This window comes from Coprinopsis cinerea, assembly GCF_000182895.1.
Source record: "Coprinopsis cinerea okayama7#130 chromosome 4 map unlocalized cont3.4, whole genome shotgun sequence".
NCBI classification, from domain to species: domain Eukaryota; kingdom Fungi; phylum Basidiomycota; class Agaricomycetes; order Agaricales; family Psathyrellaceae; genus Coprinopsis; species Coprinopsis cinerea.
The window spans coordinates 625,665-651,679 of NW_003307541.1; the positions used below are offsets into that span (position 1 = coordinate 625,665).

A 26,015-nucleotide genomic window follows, 5' to 3' on the forward strand; every position below is an offset into this window, starting at 1 on the left:
GAATGCGAATGTCGAGGATGAGACCGAGGAGGATTCGTGATATTTGATTGTGCTCCTGGCCGGTGATACGATTGAGCTTGGAGATCCCCTTCATGAACAGGCGAATGTTGTGGTTTGGCGGAAGTCTTCGGCATCGCGCATCGATTTCCAGCGGGCCATAGACACTGAGAACCCATGCGACCAAGTGTTTGAAGATACCCTGGTGGAGTTGATGAAGAATGTCGGGTGTGATAGCTTGGAAGATGTGCGTGTAAGGGAGGTTCTTCCAGAATGGAGATGCAAGGGGCTTGATACCTGCCTTGCTGCAGGTCTTGAGGAATTCAGCGGGGTTGTGGTCAAAGGAATCGAGGATGTCAAGGATGCGCGATAGATCTCGGAGCGGTTTGGGTTGGCCACACGCTTCCAGGGCGTCGTGCTCACATTCGCACGTCGGACATTCACCGGACTTGGAACCAGTCGCCAATATCTGCTCAGGATAGTCCCCATTGAAGGTCGCAACGATTGGATGGTTTCGATGAATAGTCCCTGCCCCTGTTGACATATGTACCCCATCGACACCGGCGGCTTCTAAGGGTTGAAGAACAAACGACATGCAGGCATGGTAGAGGTTGTTGAGTTGCCGTCGCCGTGATGCGTTGTTTGTGACTCCCTCAAGCTTTGTGATTGGCAAATAAGCGAGAAGGACGTAGGCCCGAGAAGAGACTTTACGGCGAATTTCCTTTGGTATATTTCCAATTGTCATATAGAGTGGGTATGCCTGTTTATCGCGAAACAGAGTGAGGAGGGTTTTGTCGGTTGAGAGATTGATGGGAATGATGGTCGCTCCTGGCTTCTCGCGTTCTATTGCTTCCTAGAGGTGAGAATGTCAGCCACGTCACTTGTCTTTTTTACACCACCAACACCAACGACGTACCTGTGTTGCCCACCACCAACGCCCGGTATGCATGTCATGATAGACACGGCATTCACGCTCCTGGTTCGTGTACTGTTTCTCTGGCGAGAAGACAAGGTAAGGTTCAAAGTCTGGGTCCCCAAACAGCGCCTTTACACATGCGATAACGTCCCGATAGTAGAACTCGCAAACCTCGCCACCAATAATGACCTCTTTGCGTGTAAATCCTGGCCGACCGGTGAGGTGATCGTCGATAATCTTATTCAACTGGTTGGTGGTGCGGAAGGATAGTCCAAGACGGTCTGCGACCTAGTTTATCGGTGAGTACTTTACATTCGTAAAGATAAACAGCACACTTACTCCCTCAATTGCCATCAGTTCTGTGAAGGCGGTTGAGCTAGGTCCCCGTAGTTTTGCCCATCGAGCAACCTCCCATTCGAGCTTGGACTGAAATGGTGCGTATGGGTTTGTTTGGTTTCCGGAATTCTTGGAGTGCTGATCATAATGAAAATTTACACCAGGCTGGGTGCAGGTCCAACGATCTTGAGCGTCCTTCTGGTACCGTACGACAAAAGGCTCCAGCTTAAGTCCTTCTTCAGCACCACCGCGCAGGCGCAAAGGCAGAGGGTCATTCTCGGGGTCGCGCATATCTTCAGCTTGGACAGTCTCTGGCCCTGTGTCTCCTCCGTCGCAACGGTCTGGCTCCAGACTATCTTCAGCTTCGGCATTCATTCGTTCCCATTCTAGAATCTCCTCCTCCTCCTCCTCTTCCACATCCACCTCTCCTTCATCCGTCTCTTCTTCACTCTCTTCCCCTTCCCCATCATCTACATCCCGATCCTCGTCACTGCTGCCACCCATAAACACATCATCCAATGATATTCCATAGTCTCCGAAGATATCACCTTCGCTGTCAAACATTGATGGCCCACTCCCAAGAACGTCCAATGGCGGCGAGTGTGTTTGTTGGGTCGAGGATAAGGGCGGGTTTTCTGGTGACTCCGGAGGCAGCGTAGACGTCGTACAGTAAACCATGCGAGGTACGTCGTCGGACATGTCTTTGTCGATGCCAAAATTGTTGTCTGTCTCACTGTCACTGATGACAGCATCATCTGCAGCTCGACATCGTGGGTCGCTGCTCTTCAAGATGTGATTTCGCAGGCCACGTCGAACAACTGGTACCCGGCACCCAGGACATCTGGTGGACATCCTGTCCAATGGTCACCTACACCTCTGCACTTGACGCGACACAGTCAAAGGACTTGACTTTGCGGGGGATGGCTCCAGAATGTGCACGTGACTGGACTGTCCGAGACGAGAATGCCCGCACCTTGCGCGTCAATTTTCCTTCCTCGCACTACCCGTGTTTCTGCATCTAACCACCTCATGGCCAATCCATCCAAGAAGAAGACTACAGCTGCTCCAGGTACAGTTTACATGCCATCAATGTCCAGTCACAGCAGTCTAACAATGATTCTTTTAGGCCAATCTGGTAAAAAGCGTGCTTTGGAGCCTGAGGCCGAACACCGACGCACCCGTGTTCGTACGAACTTGGACCCCAGCAATGCACCCGCCAAAGCAAGCACACGGAAGACACGATCAAGCGTCGGTACAGCAGCTGCAAAGTCGGGCACACATTTGGTCAAGCCTACAGCCAAATCGTCGTCGGCCACATCATCTTCCAAGCCTACCAATGCATCCCAGAAGTCAACGGCCCCGTCCGCAACTTCCAAATTCGCAAAAGCACAAGGTAAGCTGTCCTCAATCCTACATGTTCTTCTAGCTTTGACAAAGTATTCACATCACAGCCAAACCGACACGGCGCTACAACGCTGTCGTTCCCACCAGCGATGAGGAGGATACTGGTGCAGGACATGAAGTCCTGGGTAACCTCTATGGAGAAGACGATGAAGACGACGAGGGCTGGAATGGCGAGGAGGAAGAGCAAGCTGAGGAAGTAGATGAGTACGATGGTTTAGATGAGGACACCCTTGCCGCTGAGGTGCGTGGTTTTCATCCTTGTTGGCACCTACTGAGACTGACACCAGATGTATACCCACAACAGTCTGTCTCGTTCGCTGAGGACCACACCCGTCCTGGCAGTGCTGGGATCAATGAAGAAGAATTGCTTGTCGATGACGATGGAGACTTGGAGGAGGGGCGCCAGGATGACCATCAAGCAAACAAGGTTTGACCTCGACTGTTTTTGTACCTCTCTCCTAACTTACAGATGTTCCCACATTAGGCTTCCACCAAGCGTGCAAAGGACCGTCGTGAAGAGGTTCCGGTTTTCTCAACCCCTACTCGCCGCCGTAATGGTGAAGTAGTGGAGCACTTGGGCGTCGTGAGTTGGACCCCACACTTACAGTATGGCTGCAGCTTACACTGTTGATACAGGCTTCCCCGGTGTATCCCTCTGATGACGAAGAGGCAGAGGAAGAGGATGATCTCCCTGCTGGGGAGGATGAAGATGTTGACGCTCTCCCTGCCCCTGGCTCACGCTCGCTGATTCCGACGTCGATGTCCCTTCAAGATAAACAGTGGCCTGTCGCAATCCGTCTGGTCTTACCAGACTCTGGCAAGCGTTGCCTCAAGCTTTTGGCCCAGCGACCCATTGTCAAGTCGGTCCTCACTGCTGGCATCACCGCTATTGTAGAGCTATGCTATTTTAGCAGGGGCCCTTTCATCTCTATCGCATATGGTTACCGCGTTCCTCGCAAGCTTCTCATGAAGGTTGCCGGGGACCTTGCCAAGGACCATCCGAACATTGGCTACGAAGATTTCGCCCAACGTGTTAGCAAGGATTCTGAGTATGGAATCCTTGTTGCTCGTCTTGTAAGTCTCACATTGGTGTCTGCTCTGGACTCATTCTAAAAATTGTTTCATGCAGCTCATGCAGCGTGTTGCCAACCTTCGTGGAAATTGGAAGAAGGTTGCTGCTCAAAAAGTCGAAGCCGTGTTTGGTCTTCATGTCACCGGCCGGGGTCAAGCGAAAAGGATTTCCAGCCTTGTCAAGAAGGAGATTAAAGGTCTCACTTTTGTCTACCCCCGTAATGCGGTACGTCGTCTCTCTTTGTTTTGTTGAAAGAAGACTGAGGTATGTGATAGTCCGGTGGCATTGTTGCCACCGAGCCGTTCATGCATCAATGTGTACTTCAGGTCATCCACGAGTGCATTTTCAGGAAGACTGGGAAACAATCTACAGCTCAGAAATACGACGATAAGTTTCGCAAGGTCGACTTCGTCAAGGACGACAACACCTTGACTCGCAAAGTGGTTACCGACGCGATGGTTTGTTTTGCAGCTACTGTAGTGAGTTCTCCCATGTTTGTCGTTGTCCGAGTCTCATTTTGATAACACCTCCCAGGTGCACGCCGCGCTGGATGACTGGGCACACGGCCACCGGATTTCCACCAACTTCAATGCCGACACCTATGAAGATGTGTTCCACACTATGATGGAAGTTGTTGATACTGTCCGCAAGGTTCGCAACGGTGCAGCATATAACACCTTGATGGCCCGGATCTACACCGAGTGCAGGTACGTCACCGCATGTCTTCCCGTTCTTCCGTTTATTGTACTTATCCTTCCATTCCCTCTAGCAAAGGAACTCCTTCTGCCAGTGCTGCTTCTGTCGAAGAAGCTGTAGCGAGGATCGACCTTGACAACATGCCTACCGACATCACCTTATTTGAATGCAACGACGACGAGGGCGAGGATGAAGATGTCGGAGAGCAGGCTGAGACTTCATCGGCTACGGCTTAGATACTAGTAGTAGTTACTTGACCCTCAATCCTTTTCCCTTTTGTCCGTACATCTGAGTATGAATTTGCGTATAACTTTTTTTTCTTTCCTCATCATTCATACGATATTCAGTGAGCATGAACCGGTATACACCCAGCAAAAGGCTGAGGGAATACTGACCGAATAAGGCAGGAATAGTCCCCGATACAGCTATTGGTGACTATTCCGCGCGCGCGAAAGGGTCAACATATAAATTTGGCTATTCTGGCCTACCATCCGTATTGGCATTCAAATAGTCCTACTGGGGTATGTATATGCTGATATAGTCTCAAATACATTTCTGGGATTTTCCTGATGAAGTTGATTTGAAATGACGCTTCCGAATAAATCGTTGCCCTGAACTCTTTTCATGCACTGAAGCATTACGTCGTGGACTCCAGCCCCGATGACTGCTTCGAGTCCTGACCACGGGCTTGCATGAGCCTGGTACGACATCCGAAGCGTGTTGGCTACCAGTAACATTCCAACTTGAAAAGTCAGAGCACCAGGCTGGTCCAAACACGGTACTAGAACCTTCACCCATGATTGGAGAAACCCAGCCCGACGGAGCGCCCGATATACTGACTGATTGCGGCTGAGACGGTTCACTATGACGGTCAGAACCTTCAGCGCACGCTGCAACGGCCCAAACGTCTCGTCAGTCGGTTTCACACCCTCTAACATCTCCCGGACTTTGTCCAAGTGCGCAACAACGCCTTTTGCAAGCCTGGGGAGGCGTTTCTCATCGGAGAGGAGGTAGGTGATAAAGGCGTCCTTTTCGAACCTTTCCTGGGTTGCGTCCATGTGTTCTCTTAGAATGAGAGCGAAGATATTCGAAGGAGGGGGTGTCAGTATATCGCAAGCTGGCCAGCATTTGATGATGACCTCGAATGTCTTCTCCGATTCGGTCACCACTTGGTCAATCCGAGTGTCGATGCGAAGTAACCTAGCCAGGAGCAGACAAGCAAATTCCCCGACCAACTCTTTCCTTTGGAGAGGATCCTTGGACTTTGGGGCGAGGACGTGGTCCACGAGAAGTAGCGTCCAGCTAAGGATGCCCTCGATGCAGTCATGGACCCTGTCGGCGGTGGTCTGGAGAAGAGACCTTGTCTTGTAACAGTTGTCGAGACAAATGCAGAGGCAGGCCATAATTGCAAGCATCGGCTTAGCTATGAACAAGGTATCCAATGCAGCGTACGACCTGGCTTTGGGAAGCTTCTCCATCTGGAAGTGTGTCAGAAGAGACTCGAGGAGTGGAATTGAATAGGTTTCGAGAGAGATGAGATCCATGAGGCTTTCGAAAACTGACAGGTCGTACGACCTTGCCTGGGCAATAAGCGGAAGAATGGTCAGCACAGGTATCAACACATGACGGATTGATGATTCACTTACTTTGGGTGGGATGGCAGACATAACGATAACGATTTAAATGCAACTATAGCTTGAATTTAAGGGGCGTGGAACGTTACGACGATGAAAAACCCGTCGCTTTTATATATGCTGGAGGTGTTTCTTTGTGGCACAGGTCCATTGTCCGGCGATCAATCTGCCGCCCGTTAGCCCATTGTCAACTCTGGCACTTTGGCGCAACTGGACACAATGAAGTTACCGTGACTCGGACTTGTGGTCGGACCGTTGCATGGTTACTCGTATGTTGAACGCTCGAGTAGTAAGTACGACCAAGCGTGGGCACCCAATTGACAAAGTATCTCCGCTTTGGAACTAGATCCCATTGTCCAAAAAAATCTGTATCTGTAGCCCCGCTGCCCCTCGTCGAGGCGCCGCTCGACTTGGTCCTTTATTTGTCTATGCCTTCCCTCTATTTACCTACGCCCTTAGATGCTGACATTTCGTTTTTCTTCTCCTCCGTACCAGGATAGCTGTACGTAGCTAGTCATTTTCAGCACGGCGTATTATAATTCAATCAAGGTCCCATGTAATTTTCAAGGCTTTCGTGTGCGGCAATGCCACTCTTTGGGGGGCAATTTTGGCCCTCGGGTGATTCTGAATCCGGTTCGTTCGGTCGTGCAATGCTTGAACCTGAGCTTGAGCCTTGAATACCCATAGAGGGTATGTTATCGATCATTCCACGTAACGACCTGTCTTCTCCCGCACGTACAAGGGAAGGTGTCGAAAACTAGGGCGATTCACGGTCGGTTACCTACCTGATTCATTATACTCGCTTTCCAAAGACAAAGTTCAGTCGCTCGCCGAGCCCTGCCCCGGCTCTCTCCGAAGTTGAAGAACCACTTGGAACAGGTGATAAATGAATAGCTATATTGTCCTTGAATTAAATGAGCGAAAGGTAACGAAGTATACCGCTACTAATTGTCCGATCTAAACGAGAGTGTGCAGGTAACTAATTAGTCAGTTCACGAAGTAAGTTGAGTATCAGATGTTAGTCCATTCCCTGTCCCTTCCTGTGGTTTTAACCTTCCGGGTTGATCCAAAGCAACGTTCACCCTCGGATGCTTTGAACGCGTGATGCTGGTGATGATGTTGGTGTAAGGATCTAACACGTCCAGCTCGACTGTTCACGTTTAATCCCACCAAGAGTCGGGTTCTCGTCAGAAGAATTGGAATTGCATAAAGAAAGGAAGCACGTACATCGCGAACTCCAGGAGCTCCGACCCACTGGTAAGGAGGAAGTCCACCCAGGCATTCGGCGACACTAACGAAGCGGTAGCCGGCAGCCCTGAGCGTCTGGATCGCGTACGGAAGGGTTTCGTAACTATCAAAAGGTCCGATTTAGCCAATCACCTTTCGCGAAAAGGGATCGTTAGGTATGTAACTTACACGCTTGTCGCTGTTGGTGTGAAAAGTCGTAGAGAATAAGATCAGCTCGGATCACAGAAGTGGGGGCAGCATACGAAAGAAATCGTACGCACCATGAACTTCGTGCTGCAGAGAAAGAATCGAATCAGGTCGAGCAGCTGCAGCTTCATCATAGAGTTGCTTCTGGCGTTCAACGGAAGCCGATCGGCCATCTTCAGAGCTACGAGAACCTGATTAGCACACAATTTCTATTCGGAAGTCCCGGGATTAAAGGCATGACGTATCGCCCCCTTGACATGGGAGTGGAACGGGGGACAAAGGGAGGCGGCATACGAGGGAAAGTACGTACTCAAAGTCCCAGATCACAATTGACTGGCCACGAATAGCAGATGCTTCCAACACGAGGTCGTTGAACTCTCCATAGGCTGTTTCCAGGCAAGCAAGCTTTAAAATAACGCGTCGATTCGATGTTGAAAGACGTACGAGGTCGCATGAATGCCGGATAAGCACCCGTAATTCTAGACAGTGCCACTGCGGGCCAAAAGAGTCAAAGTTAGCCTCAATAACTCTAACAGTAAGGATCATCTTTTCGGTGAGGAAAGTGAACTTACACTCTACACGCCACATCTCATCGTGAACTAGCGGAGGTGCGAAGTTGAGAATCAGACTAAACCCATCGATGAGGCATGCGTATGAACGTACTTTCGTCCCAGCTCAACTCTGTCATGCGCCTGTGCGCCCAGGTGTGCGAGGCAACCTGGTGGCCGCTGTCATACGCGAACTTGAGGGCGTCAGACAGGGGAGGGTCGTAGATGCATCCCCAGTTCATGCCGTCTATGGCCCAAGGAAAGTGGGTCAAAGGAGAAATCGAGAAAGGATGAACGGTGTACGCACTAACGAAGAACGTCGCTGTAACATTCTGTTGGTTTAACATCGTGACCAGATCATTCCTACCGATACCCGATATGTTAGGCCGACGCATTTTTCATCCTTTGCAGACGACAGCACTCACAGGTAATAGAATGGCCCATCATCCTAGCTCGAAACTGTGATGAGCTGAAAAGCTGCGAGAGGGTGACTTGTACGGGTGGCGACTCACAAAGGTTAAAGCGACTGTGTTCGAGACCGTGCATTTTCGGAAAACTTGAGCGGGTGCGCGCTTTGCAATGGTCGCAGCGTGAGCATTTCCAACCGAAAGCGAGAGTACGGCTGCCAGGGAAGAGTAAAGGAGAGGAAGGAACCGCATTGCTCACGATCGTTGGGGGCGAAAGGCGAGCTGGGAGTACAGGAAGGGAAAGAGAAAGGAGGGAATAGGAGGGGTGGCGGCCGGAGAGGGACGCGCGGGCCCTTAAAAGGCTTAAATTCACCTTCGTGCTGATATCCATCAAGGCGTCAAGCCTTCAGGTGCCGCACGACGATTGCTGAATAAAGCAATCTTTACCGATTGGGCAGCTCATGGATGACGGGCCGAGAGAATTTAAGGAAAGCCTCCACCATGTGGATGGCTGTTTCTGGAATGCCAATAATCTCTGAAACGTCCAGTTGTTAGTAGTAGCATAAAGGGTAGAGCTAGACAGGATAGACTTACAAGGAGCGAGTAGCAGATGCTCAGAATCCACTGGCTTCGATGTAACGCAGTCGAATGAACATTGAAGTCGATCACCGGACATCAAACAAGGGGGGAAGGATTGTTCGGCTGCATAGGCCCATGTGTTTCGCCCTTGGAAGTTGGACATCCTACATACATAGATAGATCGAAATGGGTGCCGTTATTGGCAGCGATATCCTGGGCGCGGGTGATAATCCCGACGGTACAGGTCCAGATGGGCAGAATCTGGACAAAATGTCGACGGGGACTGCCAGGGGCTGCCTTGGGAACATCATGGGACGAAGGCTGCTTCCCACCCTGATAAGTACCGGCCCTCACATGGATGATGGATGTACGTTCGGATCAAAGCGTGACGCGTGATTCCGCGCCGTAACAAGCGGGGGAACACTGAGATTCAAAGTTGAATCGGAGCTTTGGATTCAGCGCCTAATAGTTCGAATTTTTATTTTTAGTCCGGCATGAGACGCTACCGGACTTCAGACGTGGCCGCTGCTTCGACTCCATACGGTGGGCGCATGGGGTCTGAAGCCGCTATCAGCCCGAGTCAATGCCGTGACGGCGGTCACGCTAGGCTTTCACCCTCTCCCAAGTCCCTGCCCTGTCGGTTTGCGCCCAACTCAACCACCTCCCCCGCCTCGGATGTCTCCCAACGTAGAGCTACCTGTTTCAGACTCGACGACAGTTTGATCTGTCACTGAGTGACATTCCCCCACGATCATCCAGCATCAGTGGATCAGGCAGCAGGCTGTGCGAGCCTTCGATTACAGTTCCGAGGGCGACGATGACTTCTGGACGATCGTTATCATCTCGCATCACGAAACATATACGGCGCCGTCCCGTTCTATAAACCGTTCTAACTCTTTTCTTACCCTGCCATTCCCTCTCGCTTCCGACACTGCGATAGATGTCGACACTTCATGGCCCTGACATAGCTGCCCTAATTCAAAGCGCCCAAAGCCAAAGGTGAGCTGGATAACCAAACTGTTGCGACGGTGAACTAAAAGAACTGACCTTTGCGCAGGCGTACATACAGTGTTCAGTTTTGCAGCTTAGGTGAGTCGATCCCTCCTTAAAATGCGCCCGTAACTTACCCCTTAAATCGAGCCCTGCTTTATTACGACTACAGTTTAACGTTCAGAGACGAAGTGAATTACATCTGGAAGAATCCCTGGCGGCTATCCACGCTTCTCTATATATTTTGTCGATACGCTCTCGCCGCCAACTTAATCTATGTGCTCGCAATATCGAGTGAGATAACGGGACTTGAGGTGAGTCCCACAATACCTTAGTCAATCGTATCGCTTACTGACGGATGTCTTCAAGTGAGTGAGGTAGTTCTCGGCCAATTGAATTGCCTCTAATCCACGAGTGTGGTGCCTCAAGCTGCAATACTGGGTACATCATATGCGGCGTACTCAGCATCCTTGGTCACGCCGGCGTCATTGGTGGGTTTATGTGAATGAATCCAAATACATGTCCTCACATCTTCGTCGCCACAGCTGTTTGGGGCCTCAGAACATGCGCGATATTCGAAAAGAACAAGATTGTCATGGCAGTGTTGGGTCTCCTAGGCTCTACAGTGATTATTCTTTTGATTGTGCGCCTCTTTCACACCTACATCGACCAGAAACAAGTCACTGACTCCACACCCTTGCCTTAGATACGATCTCCCTTCAACAAATGCAGCGGAAAGCTGATGTTCCCGGGGTAAGCTCCCATCTTTCCGTCCTACATGGCGCGTCCTAAGGGTAGCCTCCTTCCCATTGATATAGTAGTAAGCTCTGAAATCGGTCTAATGCAATCCCCGGAATGCACTAACGGATATCCCCAGTTCGCGGTGCAATATCAGCGATCATGGTCACGTTCGACGTCCTCGCCTTTCTCTTGGCAAGTCTCCGAGCATGGAGGACGATACGACACGACGCCAAGTTCTGGTCGAATCCGAGAGCATCCATCAACTACGCAATCTTCTCACAAGGTGACCTCCGCGATGTTTGTACGGCTTTACTTTGACTGACGGATGCCTTTAGGACTGATCTACATACTGTGAGCTATGTTTGGACACCTGTGTTACCCATCCCGCTGAAACGTTGGTAACGAAGACCTGTCTTCCTGTTATCTGTGACGACTTTATCACTGAATTGGGTATGTCAAAAAGTCTAATTGCGATTTCCCTTGATGATTGAACGCCCATCACAGAAACTCCCCGTCCTCTTCGTTAGAACATTCAACGCATTGAAGCTACCGTAAGTGGCACTCTAGGTTTGATCAAGGTGAAACTGACAGTTGTCATAGCCTCGCTGGACTGTTAACCGCGCGCTTCCTAATAAAGCTACGGATATGGGAGGACCATCGACGCCAACACGAAACCAGGAGCCTCGAGGTGGACACGTATAACGCTTCCACATTCGAGGATGGGATGTCAGCCAGTCTCCCTGTCTGGAACGTTCCCGGACAGGCCACACACTCGTCGCAAGGCTCTGTCCTCGACGAACTTGGGGCTGACATTGGACCGGGACCTGATGAGATCGCCGACATCGCCCTTCGCGAGCGCGATAGACATGATGAGCCTGAGGAAGTTCCCACGCCGACGAAAAGCCCTCACACCCCCGATGAAGAGATGGGCGAAGTATCGAAAAGAAGACTATCCATATGGAAAGGGAAGCAGAGAGCGGTACCGAACGATCGAGAGGTAGCCGTTGTAGCGCAGTGAGTTCGTATCTATTGAAACTTCTGTCATAATTTCATCTTATACGTCTCCTCCGTCTAGGTCTGCACGGCTGGAAGGGCTTCCAGTGCTAAATGCAACAGATCCTTACTCGTCGCTGGAGAGCCCGTCGACGATACGCAATAGAGCGAAGACGGCTATATTCCCCAGCTCATCATCATCAACCGCCAGGGTAGCCACTAGTCAGACAGCCTCTACATCGCATTGACCTAACCGAGACGATCTTCAAGTTCGTGCACAAGGGCGGATAACTTGTACAATAGTATTTATAGTAGATGCAATTCTAATTTGTACCACTATAGCTTCCCCTCACGATTAAGCTCCAGGGAAACTACTAGAATACACGGGTCGGATCTCAACAACTGTCCAATTTGGATTGAAGCGCCCAACAGTACCCTGGGCGCTTAAGACTCAGTGACAGGCATTTTGATGGCAGGCTGTACCACGACAACGGTTGCGGAGTATCATCCTGTCTATCTGATTGAACGTCCATCCGTCACATCGCCATTGATCACCGTCAGCAGAAGAACAAACCCGTCCGGGTCCAAATGATTGACAGGAAGTGTTAATATCTCACTCAAGGGAGTCAACGCCTTGATGCTGGGCGTCTCAGTCCAACCTGTGCAGCTCCTGTCCAGACTATAAAGGCTTGTGTCATGCTGGGGTACGCGGTCGTCATTACCTCGAAATGGCTAGCCGCGCTATTTTAGACGACAGGAATCCAGCCATCCAATATCTCGGTGCATGGGAGAGAGGTGGAGAACCAGAAGAGCACGCGGGGACCTCAACATACACCAAGTCTGCCAACAGCACTGTCGAGCTGTCGTTCCATGGTAAGATGAAAGCGGCTACAACCTCTACTTCTAACCTTTTTATCACCTCAGCCTCCGGGATCAGAATCATCGGTACGGTGGATTACGCCCAAGACAGTCATCCAAACCCTATTTCGAGCTACACCTTGGACGAAACGTCCGAGTTTCGCTTTGCACCACAGTTGCAGGCGAACAAGACGTTCAATGTGACATTTTTCGAGGCGTCGGGACTTCAGATCAGGGAACACCAACTTGTCATACGAAATGAAGTTCAAGGTGCAATGTTGGCACTAGACCAGGTGATACTTATAAACCCAGGTATAGTGCCAAATTCGTGAACACGGCGAAGATCTAAGTGACATCGATTCCTCAGACTTCTCATCGCTGCCTAGAACAACTCTGATTGTTTCTCAGAGTGCTCCTACAGCTTTAACTACACAAAGCATACCGCCACCACCCGTAACCAGACCGTCGACTCAGGAGCTCCACTTCGGGGTAAAACTACTTCACCAATACCTGCCATCGTGGGCGGGACGCTGGGCTGTCTTATCTTCGTCTCGGTGCTCGGAGTTCTCCTGTTCGTCTTCAGACGAAGGATTCGGTCGACGAGGAGACTTGCTGTTCCCAAAGAAAATCATAGATACGACGTCAATCCGCTCACGCTTCCAGGCAAATCAACGCGCAGAGCCTATCCACCGCCCCCAAGCATCTGGGATCCCCCTAGCAGCTACTACCCAGAATCCTCCAATCACTCTTCTCACTACAGTAAGTGAATATTGGTGTTAGATCAGTGTCACTTCCCTAGCTAACGTTAGAGTCGCTTGTTACGCCAGCTTCTTCAGAAAGGCCTGCTACAAGGCACGAGGCGTGACCATGGCCTTTCAACACGTTGAGCAGTTGTCTACAACTTCCCCTGCCTGACTTACGGTTTAGGTGCATGGTTCTATATATAACCTTTTCACTTGACCGAAAACGTTGAGCTGCGTGGAAGGTGTGGGTTCCTCACACTTTATAGGCCCTATATCTGTGGCTGATACACCCCGAGGTACCCGTCTAGTCGCGATGAGAGCGGGGGAGTGGCGCTGAGCATTTGGTTCGCGAGTAACCTTTATCAACTTTCCCTTCATCACCGTCCTCCTAACACACCGAAATGTAAACGACCGCCAGCGCTGTTTTTCGTTCCCCGGTCATGCGTCACCCCGGCATGGTATTCCAGACCCCCACCTGACTTTATGGATCTCGATCACTAATCTGATAAACTCATTGATCTGGTATACAAATGGTCCACGGATTCCTAAGCCGGCGCCTTTTCTGACTCGTTACAGTCTCGGGTAAATACCTCATACATCCGGCAAAGTGCCTAAACAGTCCTTTCGTCATCTGGTTATATACATAGACGCTTTGAGGGACCGATGAGCACGCCAACCCTCTTCCTTTCCGCTGCTCATCCCCTCCCCGTTTGAGGACCCTTCCGGGGCTTGCGCCCAATGTCGACCTTATCAGCGATGGAAAGTGGCTCGACGGCGTCTAGCTCCCCTTCCAACTCACGGCCAAGTTCGATACACTTCTTTGACAAATCAAGCCGGGGAACACAAGCTCGCAAGACATATCTCAAGGTATTCATCTCAGGGACAGTCTTGGTAACCTTGATGATCTTCGGTATTCTGTCGATATACTGGGGTGCACTATGGAAGGTGCCTGCTAGGAATTTGGAAGGATGGGTCGTAGTGAGCGGTGTACACATGCTGGCTTAAACAGAGACTCAATCCAATCCGCGGTTTAGGACTTCGACGGTGGCTTCATAGGCGAGGCCACGGTACACGCGCTCACCACGACAGCGTCACAGCAAGGTCGAATAACGTGGATACGTCAACCTGCTAGCTCGTTTCCGGGAGGCCTCGAGGACCTAGCGCATAGTCTAAGGGAGGAGCACACATGGGCTGCAATTGCCAGTGAGCAAGCATTTGAAATAACGTCCAATGCATGTCCAATTCACGTTTCCTCTGAAGTCCCTCCAGATTCGAGCTCTCGACTTCAGGCAGCGCTCGAGGCCCCTACCCAGACGTACGATGGATCAAGAGCAATAATCGCATACGGTGTAGAAGCGCGAAACGAGAACGCATTGTAGGTCTACTGCGTTCGGCTGTCAAGTTAACGCGAAGCTTACTGGAGAGGTCCAGTCGAACCCTAATCCGACCCTCCATTGAATCAGCTCTGCACTCCCTCTCTCGTCAACTCGCTCAAGAGGTTAGCTCGCAGGCTGCGGTCAACCTTTCATCTACCGCCTTACAGAACCTGCTACGAAATACACCTCAAACCCTCGTAGCCCCAGTAGGATTTACTATCGAGAACCTCATTCCATTCGACCAACCTGTGTAAGCCGATCTTTCATTTCGCTCCTGACAGCGTAAAGTTTTAATCCTCTGCCAGTGCGACAGCTGCTACGTTCGTCGGAATGCTCTTACAACTCGTATTAAGCTTCTTCATCGTGGTATGCCTCTAGTTTCAATTTTAACGGATGCGCTCTCCACGTGTGGGGTCTAACTTTAGTACATGGGCAGATGACAGCTCTGGGAGCAAGAGAGGCGTCCCAGTACCAACACACTCTGTCAACGCCTCGACTCATTCTTCTCCGACTTGCATCAGCTTTCGGCGCATTCTTCTTCGTTTCGGTACACTCCCTCCTATTCGCCTCGAAGACGTTGCATCAGTCCTAACTCTGGCCCTTAGCTCATGTATTGCCTCCTCAACCTTGCTTTCCAGATCGACCTGAACCGAAAGTAAGTCCGAGCACTAGTGTACTAACCACCCCCTCGTCGAGCGCTGATACGATCTGAAACGCACGTCAGATACGGACATGGTGGATTCATGGTATTCTGGATGGTCAACTTTGTCGGCATGCTGTCAACGTGGGTCTAATATCACAGTCTAACCATTTCCAAACTATCATGCTGATGACGTCTCTTCGCTTCGCTCTCCAGGGGATTAGCCATCGAATCCATGATCACGCTGCTCACGCCCAAGGGGATCCCGTTCTTCTTGTTACTCTGGGTCATCGGTGCGTCAATATTAATTCCAAATATAACAACCCCACTTTCCGTTGCATCCGCTTCCTGTTCTGACGCTTCGAATTCTAGTTAACCTTTCGGTGTCCATCTTCCCTATCGAAGTCCTTCCCGTGGTCTACAGATACGGCTACGCAGTTCCTTTCTACAATATGTCTAAAGCTCTCCGAACGATTGTGTTTGGGACTAAAAATCATAGTGAGTGGCCCCGTCAATCGAGTGCTTCGAACTCGAACTCTAACCCTCCATAGTTGACAAGACATTCGGCATCCTCATCGCATGGATTGTCATTTCCTGCATCACCCTCCCTCTTTTCCAGTGGTTCGTCCGTAGGAAGCCAACGAGCGAACCCAAGATCACCACTCGTTCCAACGAGGATGAACTTGAAGATCGCCCGTTTCGCGAAGAGAAGAAGCACAACGTATTGAATGATGTCCAAGCCGACTTTCAGGAGTCCAGGGAATCCGAAGACAAAGGAAGACCAAGAATAACTTCAACTCCCCACTAATACGCAAACAGCCCAAAGATACTAGACCGCGTGATCATGCTCGGTAATTCAATCCTCACCGAAGTGCTCTATTTATTCCACCAGATTTACAATGGTAATTAGCCTACGGAAGAGATATATCCGTAGTGATACTCATAAAACATGGTCGTCTCCACTTATGTCGAGCCTGGACTTTGCGCCACAGGCCCCTGCTCCTGACCAATGACCTCTCTAGAACCTCTTCGGCAGACCTATAAATATCGAATACAATCCCCTTTCTCCTCTTCTTATCCTCTTCCTGCTACACCATTTCATTTTTCAACGATGTCCGAGAAATCAACCCCAATGGGCAACCCTGAATGTCCGAGTGGCGCGAATCACACGAACGGGCACCTCTGTTTCTTCGACAAGTCTCCTGAAGGGATTACCGCTCGAAGGACTTACCTGAAGGTCTTCATCTGTGGAACACTCTTCGTCGCCGTGATGATATTCACCATCCTCCCCATCTACTGGGGAGCACTATACAAAGTCCCAGTGCGAAATCTTGAAGGGTGGGTCGTGGTAAGCACATCCGATTCAACTCACTTCACCTTCCTCTCCGCTATATCCACCCGAGTGGTGGGTGGAGACTTACACTGTGCAAGGATTTCGATGGTGATATGCTAGGCCAAACCATTTCCCAAGCCCTCGTCCAAATCGCTGCACAACGAGGACGCATAACATGGATTCCGAAACCTGCGTCAGACTTTTCCAGAGGCCTCGAAAACCTCGCCCAAGACGTGCGCGACGAACGTATCTGGGCTGCGATTGCCAGTACGCCGCCTCTGATTGCTATCTCGTCCTGTAGCATACTCATCCGAAATCACATTTCAAAGTTTCGCCTAGCTCTACAACGACCCTCTTTTCTTCAATCCAAATTCCCAACCCAGCCTACAATGGTTCGAATGTGATCACCGCCTACGCTGTGGAAGCACGGAATGAACAAGCCTAGTAAGCGCCCAGCCCTTATCGACTTGACAGGACATCGTCTCATTCAACCTCTTCTCAAACTCGACTCAACCAATAATCTTCCTTCATGAAGCCGAGGCCTCATCCGTCCCTCAATCGACCTGGCACTCACGACCATCTCGCACCAACTCGCGCTCGAAACGACAAAACGCGCATCAAGGATGCTTTCCCCAACCGCTCTCCAGGTGCTATCCCAAGAATCGCCTCAGACTTTGGTAGCACCTGTGGGATACACGATTCACAACCTCATTCCTTTCGACCAACCTGTGTAAGGAGTCATTGGTAGTCACCCCTCCCTCGATGGAATATCTGACGCTGGTCGTGACGTTCGTCTGCAGTGCAAGTGCTGCAACATTCGTAGGGATGCTGTTGCAATTGGCGTTGAGTGCTTTCGTTGTGGTACGTCTCCACATCTCCAGCGCAGAAAGGCTAGCCGATAATCTGAACCTACTAATACATAGATGGTCGCCTTCGGAGCTCGAACACTTTCAGGATACGAACACTCCCTTTCAACGACTCGACTCCTAATCCTCCGCTTCGTCTCCATCTTTGCTGGTTTCTTCTTTATCTCCGTAAGCCCTTTGCACATTTCCTCTCCTTCCTCGCCCACCGAGAAGCTGATGTATGTGATACGGGGAAGCTCATGTACTGCCTCCTCAACCTCGCCTTCCAACTGGACGTCACACGCAAGTATGGACATGCAGGCTTCGTCGTATTCTGGATGGTCAACTTCCTCGGGACACTTGCTACGTACATCCTCCGACTCTCTCGATTTTCGTGGAGTGAATTGTAACCCGTGCCCTTCTAGCGGTCTAGCCATCGAGTCCATACTCATCCTCTTCGGACCAAAGGGTGTTCCTTTCTTCTTGCTTCTATGGATCATTGGTCAGTACAGCTTCTTCCACACTTACTACTTCGCTATGCTGAACGCTTTGGACAGTGAACCTCTCAGCGACGTTATTCCCCATTGAAGTCCTCCCAGCCTTTTACCGATATGGATACGGAGTCCCGTTTTATAGTCTTACCAAGGCGTTGAGGACCATCGTCTTCGGGACCAAGGATCGCAGTACGTTTCCCCTTGAAATGCCGTAATGGAAATCATCCTGACCAAGGTCAATGGTAGTGGGACGAACCTGTGGTATCCTGATCGCATGGATAAGTATCTCATGTATCACGATCCCCGTTTTCCAGTGGTTGGTACGAAGGCGCCTAAGGGTTCCCAAAGAAACACCCGGCGAAGAAAAACCAAATCACGATGGTCATTAACTAATATTCGATCTGTTAGCTACAAACGCGCTATCAATACAAGTGTTCTGTCGTCCAACCGATAGATTACAATGTACGAGAATAAGCCACGAATTATGAAGCAGAGTACAGTACCGGAAAGCAACTCGAATCACAAAACTGACCCTATTCAAAAGTCGTGTCCCTGCTCAAAACCACTCGTCAAATCTTCCCAATCCCAGCCAACACCTTAAACACATGATCCTGGCGATCCCTAAACGCCCTCAACTTGGTCAGCTCCAACGCCAGCGCATTAATCCTATTCGCAAACGCCACGGCCCTCCCCTCCACACTCGAGCGCGAGTTCGCAGTCTCCCTCTCCACACCAATCCCACACTCCAACATGCGCTTCACTCTCTCCAGCCGCGTAGCTGGCGGGGCCTTGTCCTGCGCAACGAGCTTTATCGCCAAGTTGTTGTCTTCCTCTTCGAGTTCCTGGGCTTCACGTCCGATCCCGATTAGCTCGAGCATGAAGGGTCGAAGAGGGGGTGGGCATTCTTCGAGGGTGAGGCGTTTACCGAGGACGCCTACTACCTCTCCTTCAGATGTGATAGCGCGTGTCGAAACGTCGAGGATAGCGAACGCGACGGAACCGTAGTACGCTCGTGATGGATCAGTGGTGAGGAGCTGCCGCAGCGAGGGTGTTCGTTCAAGCTGGTCTGCGAGCGAGGCGTACAGCGTTTCTCGGATGAATTCGATAGCTGGGGAGTCAAAGGTGAGGAGCGAGGGTGATGTTGGCGACCGTGGAAGAGATGATGTCGATCCAGCGGAGCTGGGTGGCGTGAGGTACGGGTTGATATTCGGAGGGCGATTCCGCGGAGGCAGGGGCGGACCATCCAGCGAGGTTCGAGGGGACGAGGGCACAGATGACGACGTGGAGGCTGTAGACGATGTCGAGGCCGTGTCGTACATGGGCGGAGGCACGAACGAGGCGCGTTTCGACGACCGACTAGGTCCACCCGCGTCCAGTGCAGCCTGCAGCGCGGCAGCATACCGGTCCTGGAACGACCTCCTCTGGCTGATCTCGATAGCAACCCCTCTCAAATCCGCAGCAATCCCGTTTATTGTGATATTAATAGGCTGGCAGAGGGGCGGTAGGCCGCAGATGACTCGAGCGAGGTCGTGCTGGTACTCCGGTGCGAGGTCTTGGATCAGGGGGACGTTCTTCGCCCATACTTTGAGGAAAGAAATAAACGTCGGCGGGCAATTTTCATAGGACAGGTCGGTAGGCTGCTTGGTTGACCCTTTGGCTCTGGGTAGCGGAACGGAAGGAGGGTTGGTCGTCGAACGCAGAGCTGCAAAGTAGAGACATAGCGCTGGGCCTGTCGTCGTCAAGATTTAAGTCGCATGTTTCAGCATCATCAAAAGCAACGACGTACCTGTGATCATCAAATCAGCCTCAGCGCTGCTCAGCAAATCCTCGTCCAACAATCGTTCCGCCTTCGCCTGCGTCAAGGACGATTTCAAATAGCTGTGAAAGCTGTCTTGGATCAGCTCTTCCGACAACCGCTCTACACCATTCGTCTGCGCGCTCGAGGAAGAGGAGGAGGCGGATACCATCTCTGGCTGGGAAGTTCAGAGTGGGGAGAGAAGAGGAAGAGGAAATTGAATGCTGGACGAGATCACCTTGGGAAAACCATATGAGCGTTTGGGAAAGATTGGACAATTGTGGCTGTGTCCCACTGCCCTGAATATTTCGTCATAGAAAGCACTGCCACTTGGGTCGTTTTGGCAATGGGCGGTGCATTTGAGGTCGTAAAGATAGGCGGAACTTGGGAGAGTCGCACCAGACGAACTGAATTATAGGAGGATGAGGTCAGAGCTGCTGCACGTTCGAGTTCGGTCGTCCGGATCTTCTTTACGATGGAATTCGCTCTTGAGGAGTAGGCGCTTACTCGCACCGGTTTTGCTTCCAAAGAAACGAGAATTCAATTCCGTCGACAATACATTCCGTTTTCGTCCCTCCTCAAATACAGCGGAGAGAAGCCCGTGACACTGTCATACAACCGGTCCCTCGTTAACAATGCCAGGAATCCTGGGTCGAGTAGTTATTCAAGTGACGAGGATCGGATAGATATTTCATCGCACTTACATCTCTCGTGATAGGTGCATTGTACTTCTGGTACGGTTCCACACCAAGGCATTCAGCGACAGTAACCAAGCGGTACCCGGCCGCTTGGAGCTTCTGAATAGCGAAGGGTAGTAACTGGTGCCTACATGTCGATCGAATATTAGCACAAGTACCACCGCTTTGGCGTTGGGAGTAGGAACTCACGCAGTCCAATCTGCAAAGAAACGGCGAGTTTAGTTCGTCCGTCGGACATCTATGCGAAAGGGAGGGCCTCACCGTTGGTTTCATGGTTCAGCGTCAAGATACTATCCGGACGTCTAGCGGCTATGTTCGCGTACAAATCCTGGGAATGCTGAAGAGACGCGCCCGAAATCGCGTCCTCCGAGCTAGGAATCATGTCGGTCAGTCCAGCTGAGTGACAAGGAGAAAGATGGACGTGCTCAAAGTCCCACATGACGATAGCCTGGCCCCGACCATTTGCAACTCCAGTGACCAGGTCGTTATAAGCACCATAGGCTAAGAGTTGAACTGTATTAGGAGGGATTCGAGGGGATGCAAGCAGACATCGGGCTCACGGGGGCGCACAAACGCGGGTGTTACACCAATAATCCTCTGAATCGCGTCTGTTTGGAGGACGAATTAGCACTAAGGGGAACCACAAAGGATCTCACGAACGCACCATCAATTCTCTCCAGCTCGTTGTTGACTATAGTAGAAGACCTCAGTTAAAGCACCCTTTGAATACCAAGGCTGATGACAAGCGCTTACTCTGATCCCATCCCAACTGTGCAAGATTCGCATGAGACCAAGTATGTGAAGCAATCTGGTGACCTTTTTCGAATGCGTACTTGACAGCGTCGGCTCTATCCTGGTCGTAGATACAGCCGCCAACTGCGTCCGCGACGAAAGCCAGTTAGTAGGGGTGGGGAGTGCGAGCGACGAGAAGGCGCGTACAGTTTTTCCCATCTAAGAATAACTTAATATGGAATGGTTGATTGGATGGAGGGAAAAGGCGCACTGAAGAAAAAAGTCCCCTTCGCGTTCGAGTTACTCAAAGTCGTAACGATATCTTTCCTGAAGACATCCATCGTCAGAAGAACGTAATCGTCCATCGAGATCAAGGACTCACGTGTAGAGATACGGTCCATCATCCTACCAAAATATTCGATTAGCCAGCAACTCCTCTGAGAGAACTAATACTCACAAACGTCAAAGCAACAGTATCCTTCACCGTGCACTTGGTCACGACCTGGAACTGGGGCGGGCCAGGCTTTCCCTGACTGGACGGCTTGCCAGCATCCCAATCCCCCTTCCCTCCTCCATAGCGATCACCACCCTTACCCCCACCATCCTGACCATACCCACCATCCCGAGCACCAATAATCCGGGATCGAGGCTCGACGACAGGGATAGGGTCAGCTACCGTCGGGGTAGAACCACTACCAAGAGATTTAAGGTCGACTGTGGCCAATCCAATAGCGAAGATGTTGACTAGAGCTGAGAGTGCAAACATTGCAAGTTGTCTGAATCGTGTGCGGAGTGTTGGTCCTGGGAGTTCTGGGGTAAAAGCGAATGAAGAGACGAGGGTAGAATTGAATTGATCGTTTCTTGGAATTGTAAAGTGAAAGTGGTGACAAAATAAGCCCAGCACGACCAGCGTGATATAAAGAATAAAGAATTGAAGGAAGCGGAAACAGGAAGGATCGAGGGCAATGCGCGGAATCCCCAATTTAATTGCTGGGAGCGATTGCGCTGCAGGCCGCCCCTCTGCTGAGAGCGCGTCATGGAGCTGAGAGCGGTGCAATTTCACTTTGTCCAGTCCTGATCATTATGGAGAAGGGCGTGTTTTGAGATATAGTACAGCGGATAAGGTCGAACCAGATAGTTTGAACAAGACGTTTACACAGAGCTGGTGGTACGAGGGAAAGAAGCGAAGACTCGCTGGCGACACCCGCGGTGTCATTGCTACGATCTCCGCTCGAATCGGCATTGCTCTGCCGCCTCGCCATGAGCGCTTAACTCGGATGTTTGAAAGTGAGGTCATCGATGGCGACTGAAACAACGCCATTGGGGTTCAAGCTTTTCCAGTCCAATCTCGTCCCTTCAACGCCAAAGCGACCAAATCTCCTCTTTACTGGTCACAACCACTGCACAAGCGAATCAGAAATCTTGAACAGTATCAGCAATGCGCGTCCGAATCGACCGCCCCCTCCCCGCCATCCGCAAACTGAAATACTGGTCGACGACGCAGATGTCAGGTGAGATCATCCTCCTCCTTTCCCAATTTCCTATACTGAGGACCCTGATCCCCAATCCACCTCAGCGGCGAACTCGTTCCCCACCTACCGAGCTCAATTCCAGATGCCCCGCTCCGCTCGGTTCCCCGATCCATACGCAGGTCCAGTCGGAGGCCCCGAGCTGTTCAAGTCCGGAGACGCCTCGCGATACGGGTATCATACACCCGAGTACGAGCATGTCGATGAAGACCCCAGGAATTGGCCTTATAGTCTCCCAGGTGGGTGTCTTCGAATCTTGAAGGTCTTCCACTCGCTTAGGCTCATCAATTCCCGTGTCTTCCACACCTTTGAATATTGGATATTTGCTCATTTAGGTGAACGGCCTAACCCTCGATACGGCAACAAGGGAAACCCACCTATCAAGGATGGGATGGAAGCGCTCAGTCCTTGGAGTACCGCTGATCAAGGTCCGGATGGGACGGAGAAATGGGGGAGGTGGCCTGAGCCGGCCAAACCGTAGGTCAAGGTGTGGATGTGACGTCGAATTGATACGTTCCCATTTTCTCCGTACCCATTTCCTCCGTATTAACATGTACATTAGTCCGAATTGACGCGAATTCATTGTCCAGTCGCCATTCTAAGTAAAGGATAGCGATCTACCCTTGATGGAACTGATCGCAAATACTTATTCACTTTGAGCGCCCGCATGCCATAACATTCCCAAAAGGCTGTGCATCCATACCTTCTTCCCGTCGGACCAGTCCACCACGTACAGTTTGATACGGCATCAACCCAGTAACCACGAATCAACACAAAAGAGATGCATAAAGACCGGCGCCGTCAACGCCGTGTGCGTCGCTGAGCTGGCCTCATCCCACATCGTGCACCTGGCGTGCCCTACCCAAATAGCCGTCGTCTCATCCAAGCGAATGAAGTTCCTTCCTCGGCAGTGTTGTTCTGGCATTTTCATCCTTCTTTCAACCCTCGTCTTCCAGCACGTCGCACTCGGAGCGCCGCTCTCAATATCTCAGGAGCATGAATTGAGGTACGCCCCACTTCCACCCTATCGTCCCAAATGGTCTGAACCTGGACGATGTCGTAGCGCACGATGGTCCAACGTCGACGTCGCCCCACTCAAGCGCAAACCGCCCACCTGGATGTCAACTGTGAGTCCAAAAACACGCCTCATCTCCCACCAGTCCTTCCCATTTCACTGACGACGGCCATCCTAATCTCCAAACAGGCGCTAGAAACAGCCCGAAAGGACAGGGATCTCACCATCCAGGAGCTCGCTGATATCATTGGAATCGCACCAGAAGAGATTGAGAGATATGAAGCAGCGATTGAGTACCCAGCCTCGCATATTCTTTCCAAGCTTCAGCGTATTTTGGGCGTGCACTCGTTCGCATAGCCTCCTCGACTCGGCATAGGGGTTGGAATACCCAGTTGGGAAGGTCTTGGCAGGAGTGAGGTTGAAATTGCATTGGGATAGTCAGGACTTTACGAGGATAGAACTAGGGTAGGCGGTTGTTCTGAACAATTGAATCTAACATGCTTCCATTAGTGACAATAATTGGAGTGCCGAGCTGCACGTACAGTGAGCCATCGAGAACGGATCAAGCGTTTTGTAAGCAAATCGGTACTCGGAGGCTTGCTTGAACTTCGGAAGCGCGCGCGAACAGACTCATACCATCGATTACTACCACTTGCTCCACATTTACGAGGGCTCTCCTCGACGCTTCAGCTTCGCAAGAGCTTCGCTACTTCCACTTCACCCAAAGCGACACGACGCTCTCGAGATGGCCACCTCACAATCCTTCGACCTCAACACCCCTGAAGGTGTACAAAGCTATCTCCGTTCTCCCGAGTCTTTCTTGGCGAGTCTCCCAGACTTCGAAGGGAGACTAGATAGCCTAGTTGTGACTAGGGTGTCCGGAGGACTCGCTAATCACACTTATCGCGTTTCCTTGGACCCAGGATCTTCGATGGATGGGAATGTGCCTTCCCTCATCTTGAAGTACTCGCCTCCTACCATCGCTCTCAACCCTGACCATCCACTGACGACAAAACGCGGGGTAAGTTTATGATCTCTGTGTACAAGTACGAATAGAAGCTGACGACTTATTCTCAAGTTCTTTGAATACTCTGCGCTCGCCAACGTCCCAAACATCCAAACATCCTCCCCTTGCCGCGTCCACACCCCATCAACCATCCACTACGACGAAGCCGCTCACCTCCTCGCAATATCAGACGCAGGACCACATTCCCAAACTCTAAAGCAGCACCTCCTCGACAATGCAGACCTCAACTACTCCCAAATCGGACAAAGCCTTGGAGAATGGCTCGCGGAACTCCACCAATGGGGCCAAACCGACGCAGCGGCTCCCCTCCGCTCCATCCTCTCCCAAAACCTCGAAATGGCTGACGTAGGACTTCAGTACACCTTCGCTGGCCTCGTACCGGAGGACGACCCCCTCTGGAGCGCCGTCCGCTCTCACGTCGAATCACTCCGCAAGTCTGACGATAATACAGGTGGATTCGTCGTCCACGGTGATTTCTGGACTGGGAACGTCCTCGTCTCCACCGAGAACGACTCTGCCGAGGGAGACGTCGATCTCAAATTAACTGTGTTGGACTGGGAAGCGTCCAATTGTCGAAACCTCCCATGGAACGACATCGGGCAGATGTGTTCCGAGATGTACGAACCGACGTTCTTCGGACACGCAGGGGAGAAAGGAACGCAACTGGTATCGGTATTCGTGAAGGGGTATTTGTCCAAGCGAAAGCTCTCGAAGGAGGAGGCGAGGCTCGCGATTGTGCGGTTTGGAGTACACCTGTTCGTTTGGCCAGCGTGGTCGGGATGGGGAAATGAGGAGAGCGTGGCAAGGTGCAAGGAACTGGGGAGGGAGTACGTTGAGAGGGCGTGGAATTACGATTGGAAGTGGTTGAAGGGTAGCGTTTTGGGAGATTTGGTGGATGAATCGTTTGATTAGATATGGCATTGGGATGTGACACGCGTATGGAACGAAGAAACTGGCGAATAGGAAACCATGTCCAAGAGATGTCCTCGATGCCCGCACAGAATCCAGAAATCAAGAGAGAAGGGTGAAGCAGGGAGCGGCGCCTGTAGGATTCAAGGCTTGACGCGAATAAGCCAGTGGAAGACTGTTGGAGCGCAACCAACGAAAGGCCCATGGACAAGACGCCCCAGTTTAGGTGAGGGTGAGCGCGGTACGAGGCAAAGAGAAGTGTACCTATGTATAA

At 51.2% G+C, this 26,015-nt stretch overlaps 9 protein-coding genes across 9 annotated transcripts; 6 read left to right on the forward strand and 3 right to left on the reverse strand.

The window, feature by feature from the left end:
* Positions 1 to 2,212: 2,212 nt before the first annotated feature.
* Positions 2,213 to 4,657, forward strand: CC1G_09055 (hypothetical protein; the record flags this gene model as incomplete). The annotated part of the gene is made up of 10 exons (XM_001838375.2): positions 2,213 to 2,318; positions 2,376 to 2,642; positions 2,701 to 2,894; positions 2,958 to 3,080; positions 3,138 to 3,236; positions 3,290 to 3,727; positions 3,783 to 3,950; positions 4,001 to 4,204; positions 4,260 to 4,432; positions 4,495 to 4,657. The coding sequence occupies 10 exons, from the start codon at positions 2,213 to 2,215 to the stop codon at positions 4,655 to 4,657; spliced, it is 1,935 nt and encodes a 644-aa protein (XP_001838427.2).
* A 401-nt stretch (positions 4,658 to 5,058) lies between these two features.
* Positions 5,059 to 6,088, reverse strand: CC1G_09056 (hypothetical protein; the record flags this gene model as incomplete). Its single annotated transcript, XM_001838376.2, has 3 exons — positions 5,059 to 5,145; positions 5,210 to 6,001; positions 6,068 to 6,088. 3 exons carry the CDS (start codon positions 6,086 to 6,088, stop codon positions 5,059 to 5,061), a joined length of 900 nt encoding a protein of 299 aa, XP_001838428.2.
* Positions 6,089 to 6,931: 843 nt separating this feature from the next.
* CC1G_09057 (hypothetical protein) lies at positions 6,932 to 8,733 on the reverse strand. Its single transcript, XM_001838377.2, has 11 exons — positions 8,550 to 8,733; positions 8,463 to 8,485; positions 8,345 to 8,400; positions 8,153 to 8,284; positions 8,062 to 8,088; positions 7,934 to 7,981; positions 7,800 to 7,875; positions 7,564 to 7,670; positions 7,472 to 7,481; positions 7,283 to 7,406; positions 6,932 to 7,205 (listed from the first exon to the last, which is right to left on the reverse strand). Exons 1-11 carry the CDS (start codon positions 8,694 to 8,696, stop codon positions 7,188 to 7,190), a joined length of 768 nt encoding a protein of 255 aa, XP_001838429.2. The 5' UTR covers positions 8,697 to 8,733; the 3' UTR covers positions 6,932 to 7,187.
* Positions 8,734 to 10,913: 2,180 nt separating this feature from the next.
* CC1G_09058 (hypothetical protein) lies at positions 10,914 to 11,772 on the forward strand (the record flags this gene model as incomplete). Its single annotated transcript, XM_001838378.2, has 5 exons — positions 10,914 to 11,037; positions 11,090 to 11,105; positions 11,162 to 11,204; positions 11,259 to 11,305; positions 11,355 to 11,772. The coding sequence occupies 5 exons, from the start codon at positions 10,914 to 10,916 to the stop codon at positions 11,770 to 11,772; spliced, it is 648 nt and encodes a 215-aa protein (XP_001838430.2).
* A 703-nt stretch (positions 11,773 to 12,475) lies between these two features.
* On the forward strand, positions 12,476 to 13,520 carry CC1G_09059 (hypothetical protein; the record flags this gene model as incomplete). The annotated part of the gene is made up of 4 exons (XM_001838379.2): positions 12,476 to 12,620; positions 12,672 to 12,917; positions 13,014 to 13,176; positions 13,442 to 13,520. 4 exons carry the CDS (start codon positions 12,476 to 12,478, stop codon positions 13,518 to 13,520), a joined length of 633 nt encoding a protein of 210 aa, XP_001838431.2.
* Positions 13,521 to 14,086: 566 nt separating this feature from the next.
* On the forward strand, positions 14,087 to 16,172 carry CC1G_09060 (hypothetical protein; the record flags this gene model as incomplete). Its single annotated transcript, XM_001838380.2, has 10 exons — positions 14,087 to 14,326; positions 14,383 to 14,723; positions 14,780 to 14,974; positions 15,030 to 15,090; positions 15,161 to 15,271; positions 15,330 to 15,379; positions 15,449 to 15,508; positions 15,581 to 15,657; positions 15,737 to 15,862; positions 15,916 to 16,172. 10 exons carry the CDS (start codon positions 14,087 to 14,089, stop codon positions 16,170 to 16,172), a joined length of 1,518 nt encoding a protein of 505 aa, XP_001838432.2.
* A 303-nt stretch (positions 16,173 to 16,475) lies between these two features.
* On the forward strand, positions 16,476 to 18,425 carry CC1G_09061 (hypothetical protein; the record flags this gene model as incomplete). The annotated part of the gene is made up of 10 exons (XM_001838381.2): positions 16,476 to 16,712; positions 16,796 to 16,964; positions 17,027 to 17,141; positions 17,233 to 17,427; positions 17,498 to 17,558; positions 17,621 to 17,731; positions 17,800 to 17,909; positions 17,968 to 18,044; positions 18,100 to 18,225; positions 18,283 to 18,425. 10 exons carry the CDS (start codon positions 16,476 to 16,478, stop codon positions 18,423 to 18,425), a joined length of 1,344 nt encoding a protein of 447 aa, XP_001838433.2.
* CC1G_09062 (chitin deacetylase) lies at positions 18,401 to 22,421 on the reverse strand. Its single transcript, XM_001838382.2, has 13 exons — positions 21,719 to 22,421; positions 21,644 to 21,666; positions 21,533 to 21,588; positions 21,469 to 21,480; positions 21,283 to 21,405; positions 21,194 to 21,220; positions 21,090 to 21,137; positions 20,967 to 21,030; positions 20,791 to 20,900; positions 20,719 to 20,728; positions 20,536 to 20,656; positions 19,823 to 20,009; positions 18,401 to 19,765 (listed from the first exon to the last, which is right to left on the reverse strand). Exons 1-13 carry the CDS (start codon positions 22,025 to 22,027, stop codon positions 18,606 to 18,608), a joined length of 2,250 nt encoding a protein of 749 aa, XP_001838434.2. The 5' UTR covers positions 22,028 to 22,421; the 3' UTR covers positions 18,401 to 18,605.
* A 278-nt stretch (positions 22,422 to 22,699) lies between these two features.
* CC1G_15847 (protein kinase subdomain-containing protein PKL) lies at positions 22,700 to 25,744 on the forward strand (the record flags this gene model as incomplete). Its single annotated transcript, XM_001838383.2, has 10 exons — positions 22,700 to 22,772; positions 22,838 to 23,029; positions 23,126 to 23,267; positions 23,548 to 23,796; positions 23,854 to 23,917; positions 23,995 to 24,144; positions 24,182 to 24,270; positions 24,316 to 24,348; positions 24,421 to 24,826; positions 24,884 to 25,744. The coding sequence occupies 10 exons, from the start codon at positions 22,700 to 22,702 to the stop codon at positions 25,742 to 25,744; spliced, it is 2,259 nt and encodes a 752-aa protein (XP_001838435.2).
* Positions 25,745 to 26,015: the final 271 nt, after the last annotated feature.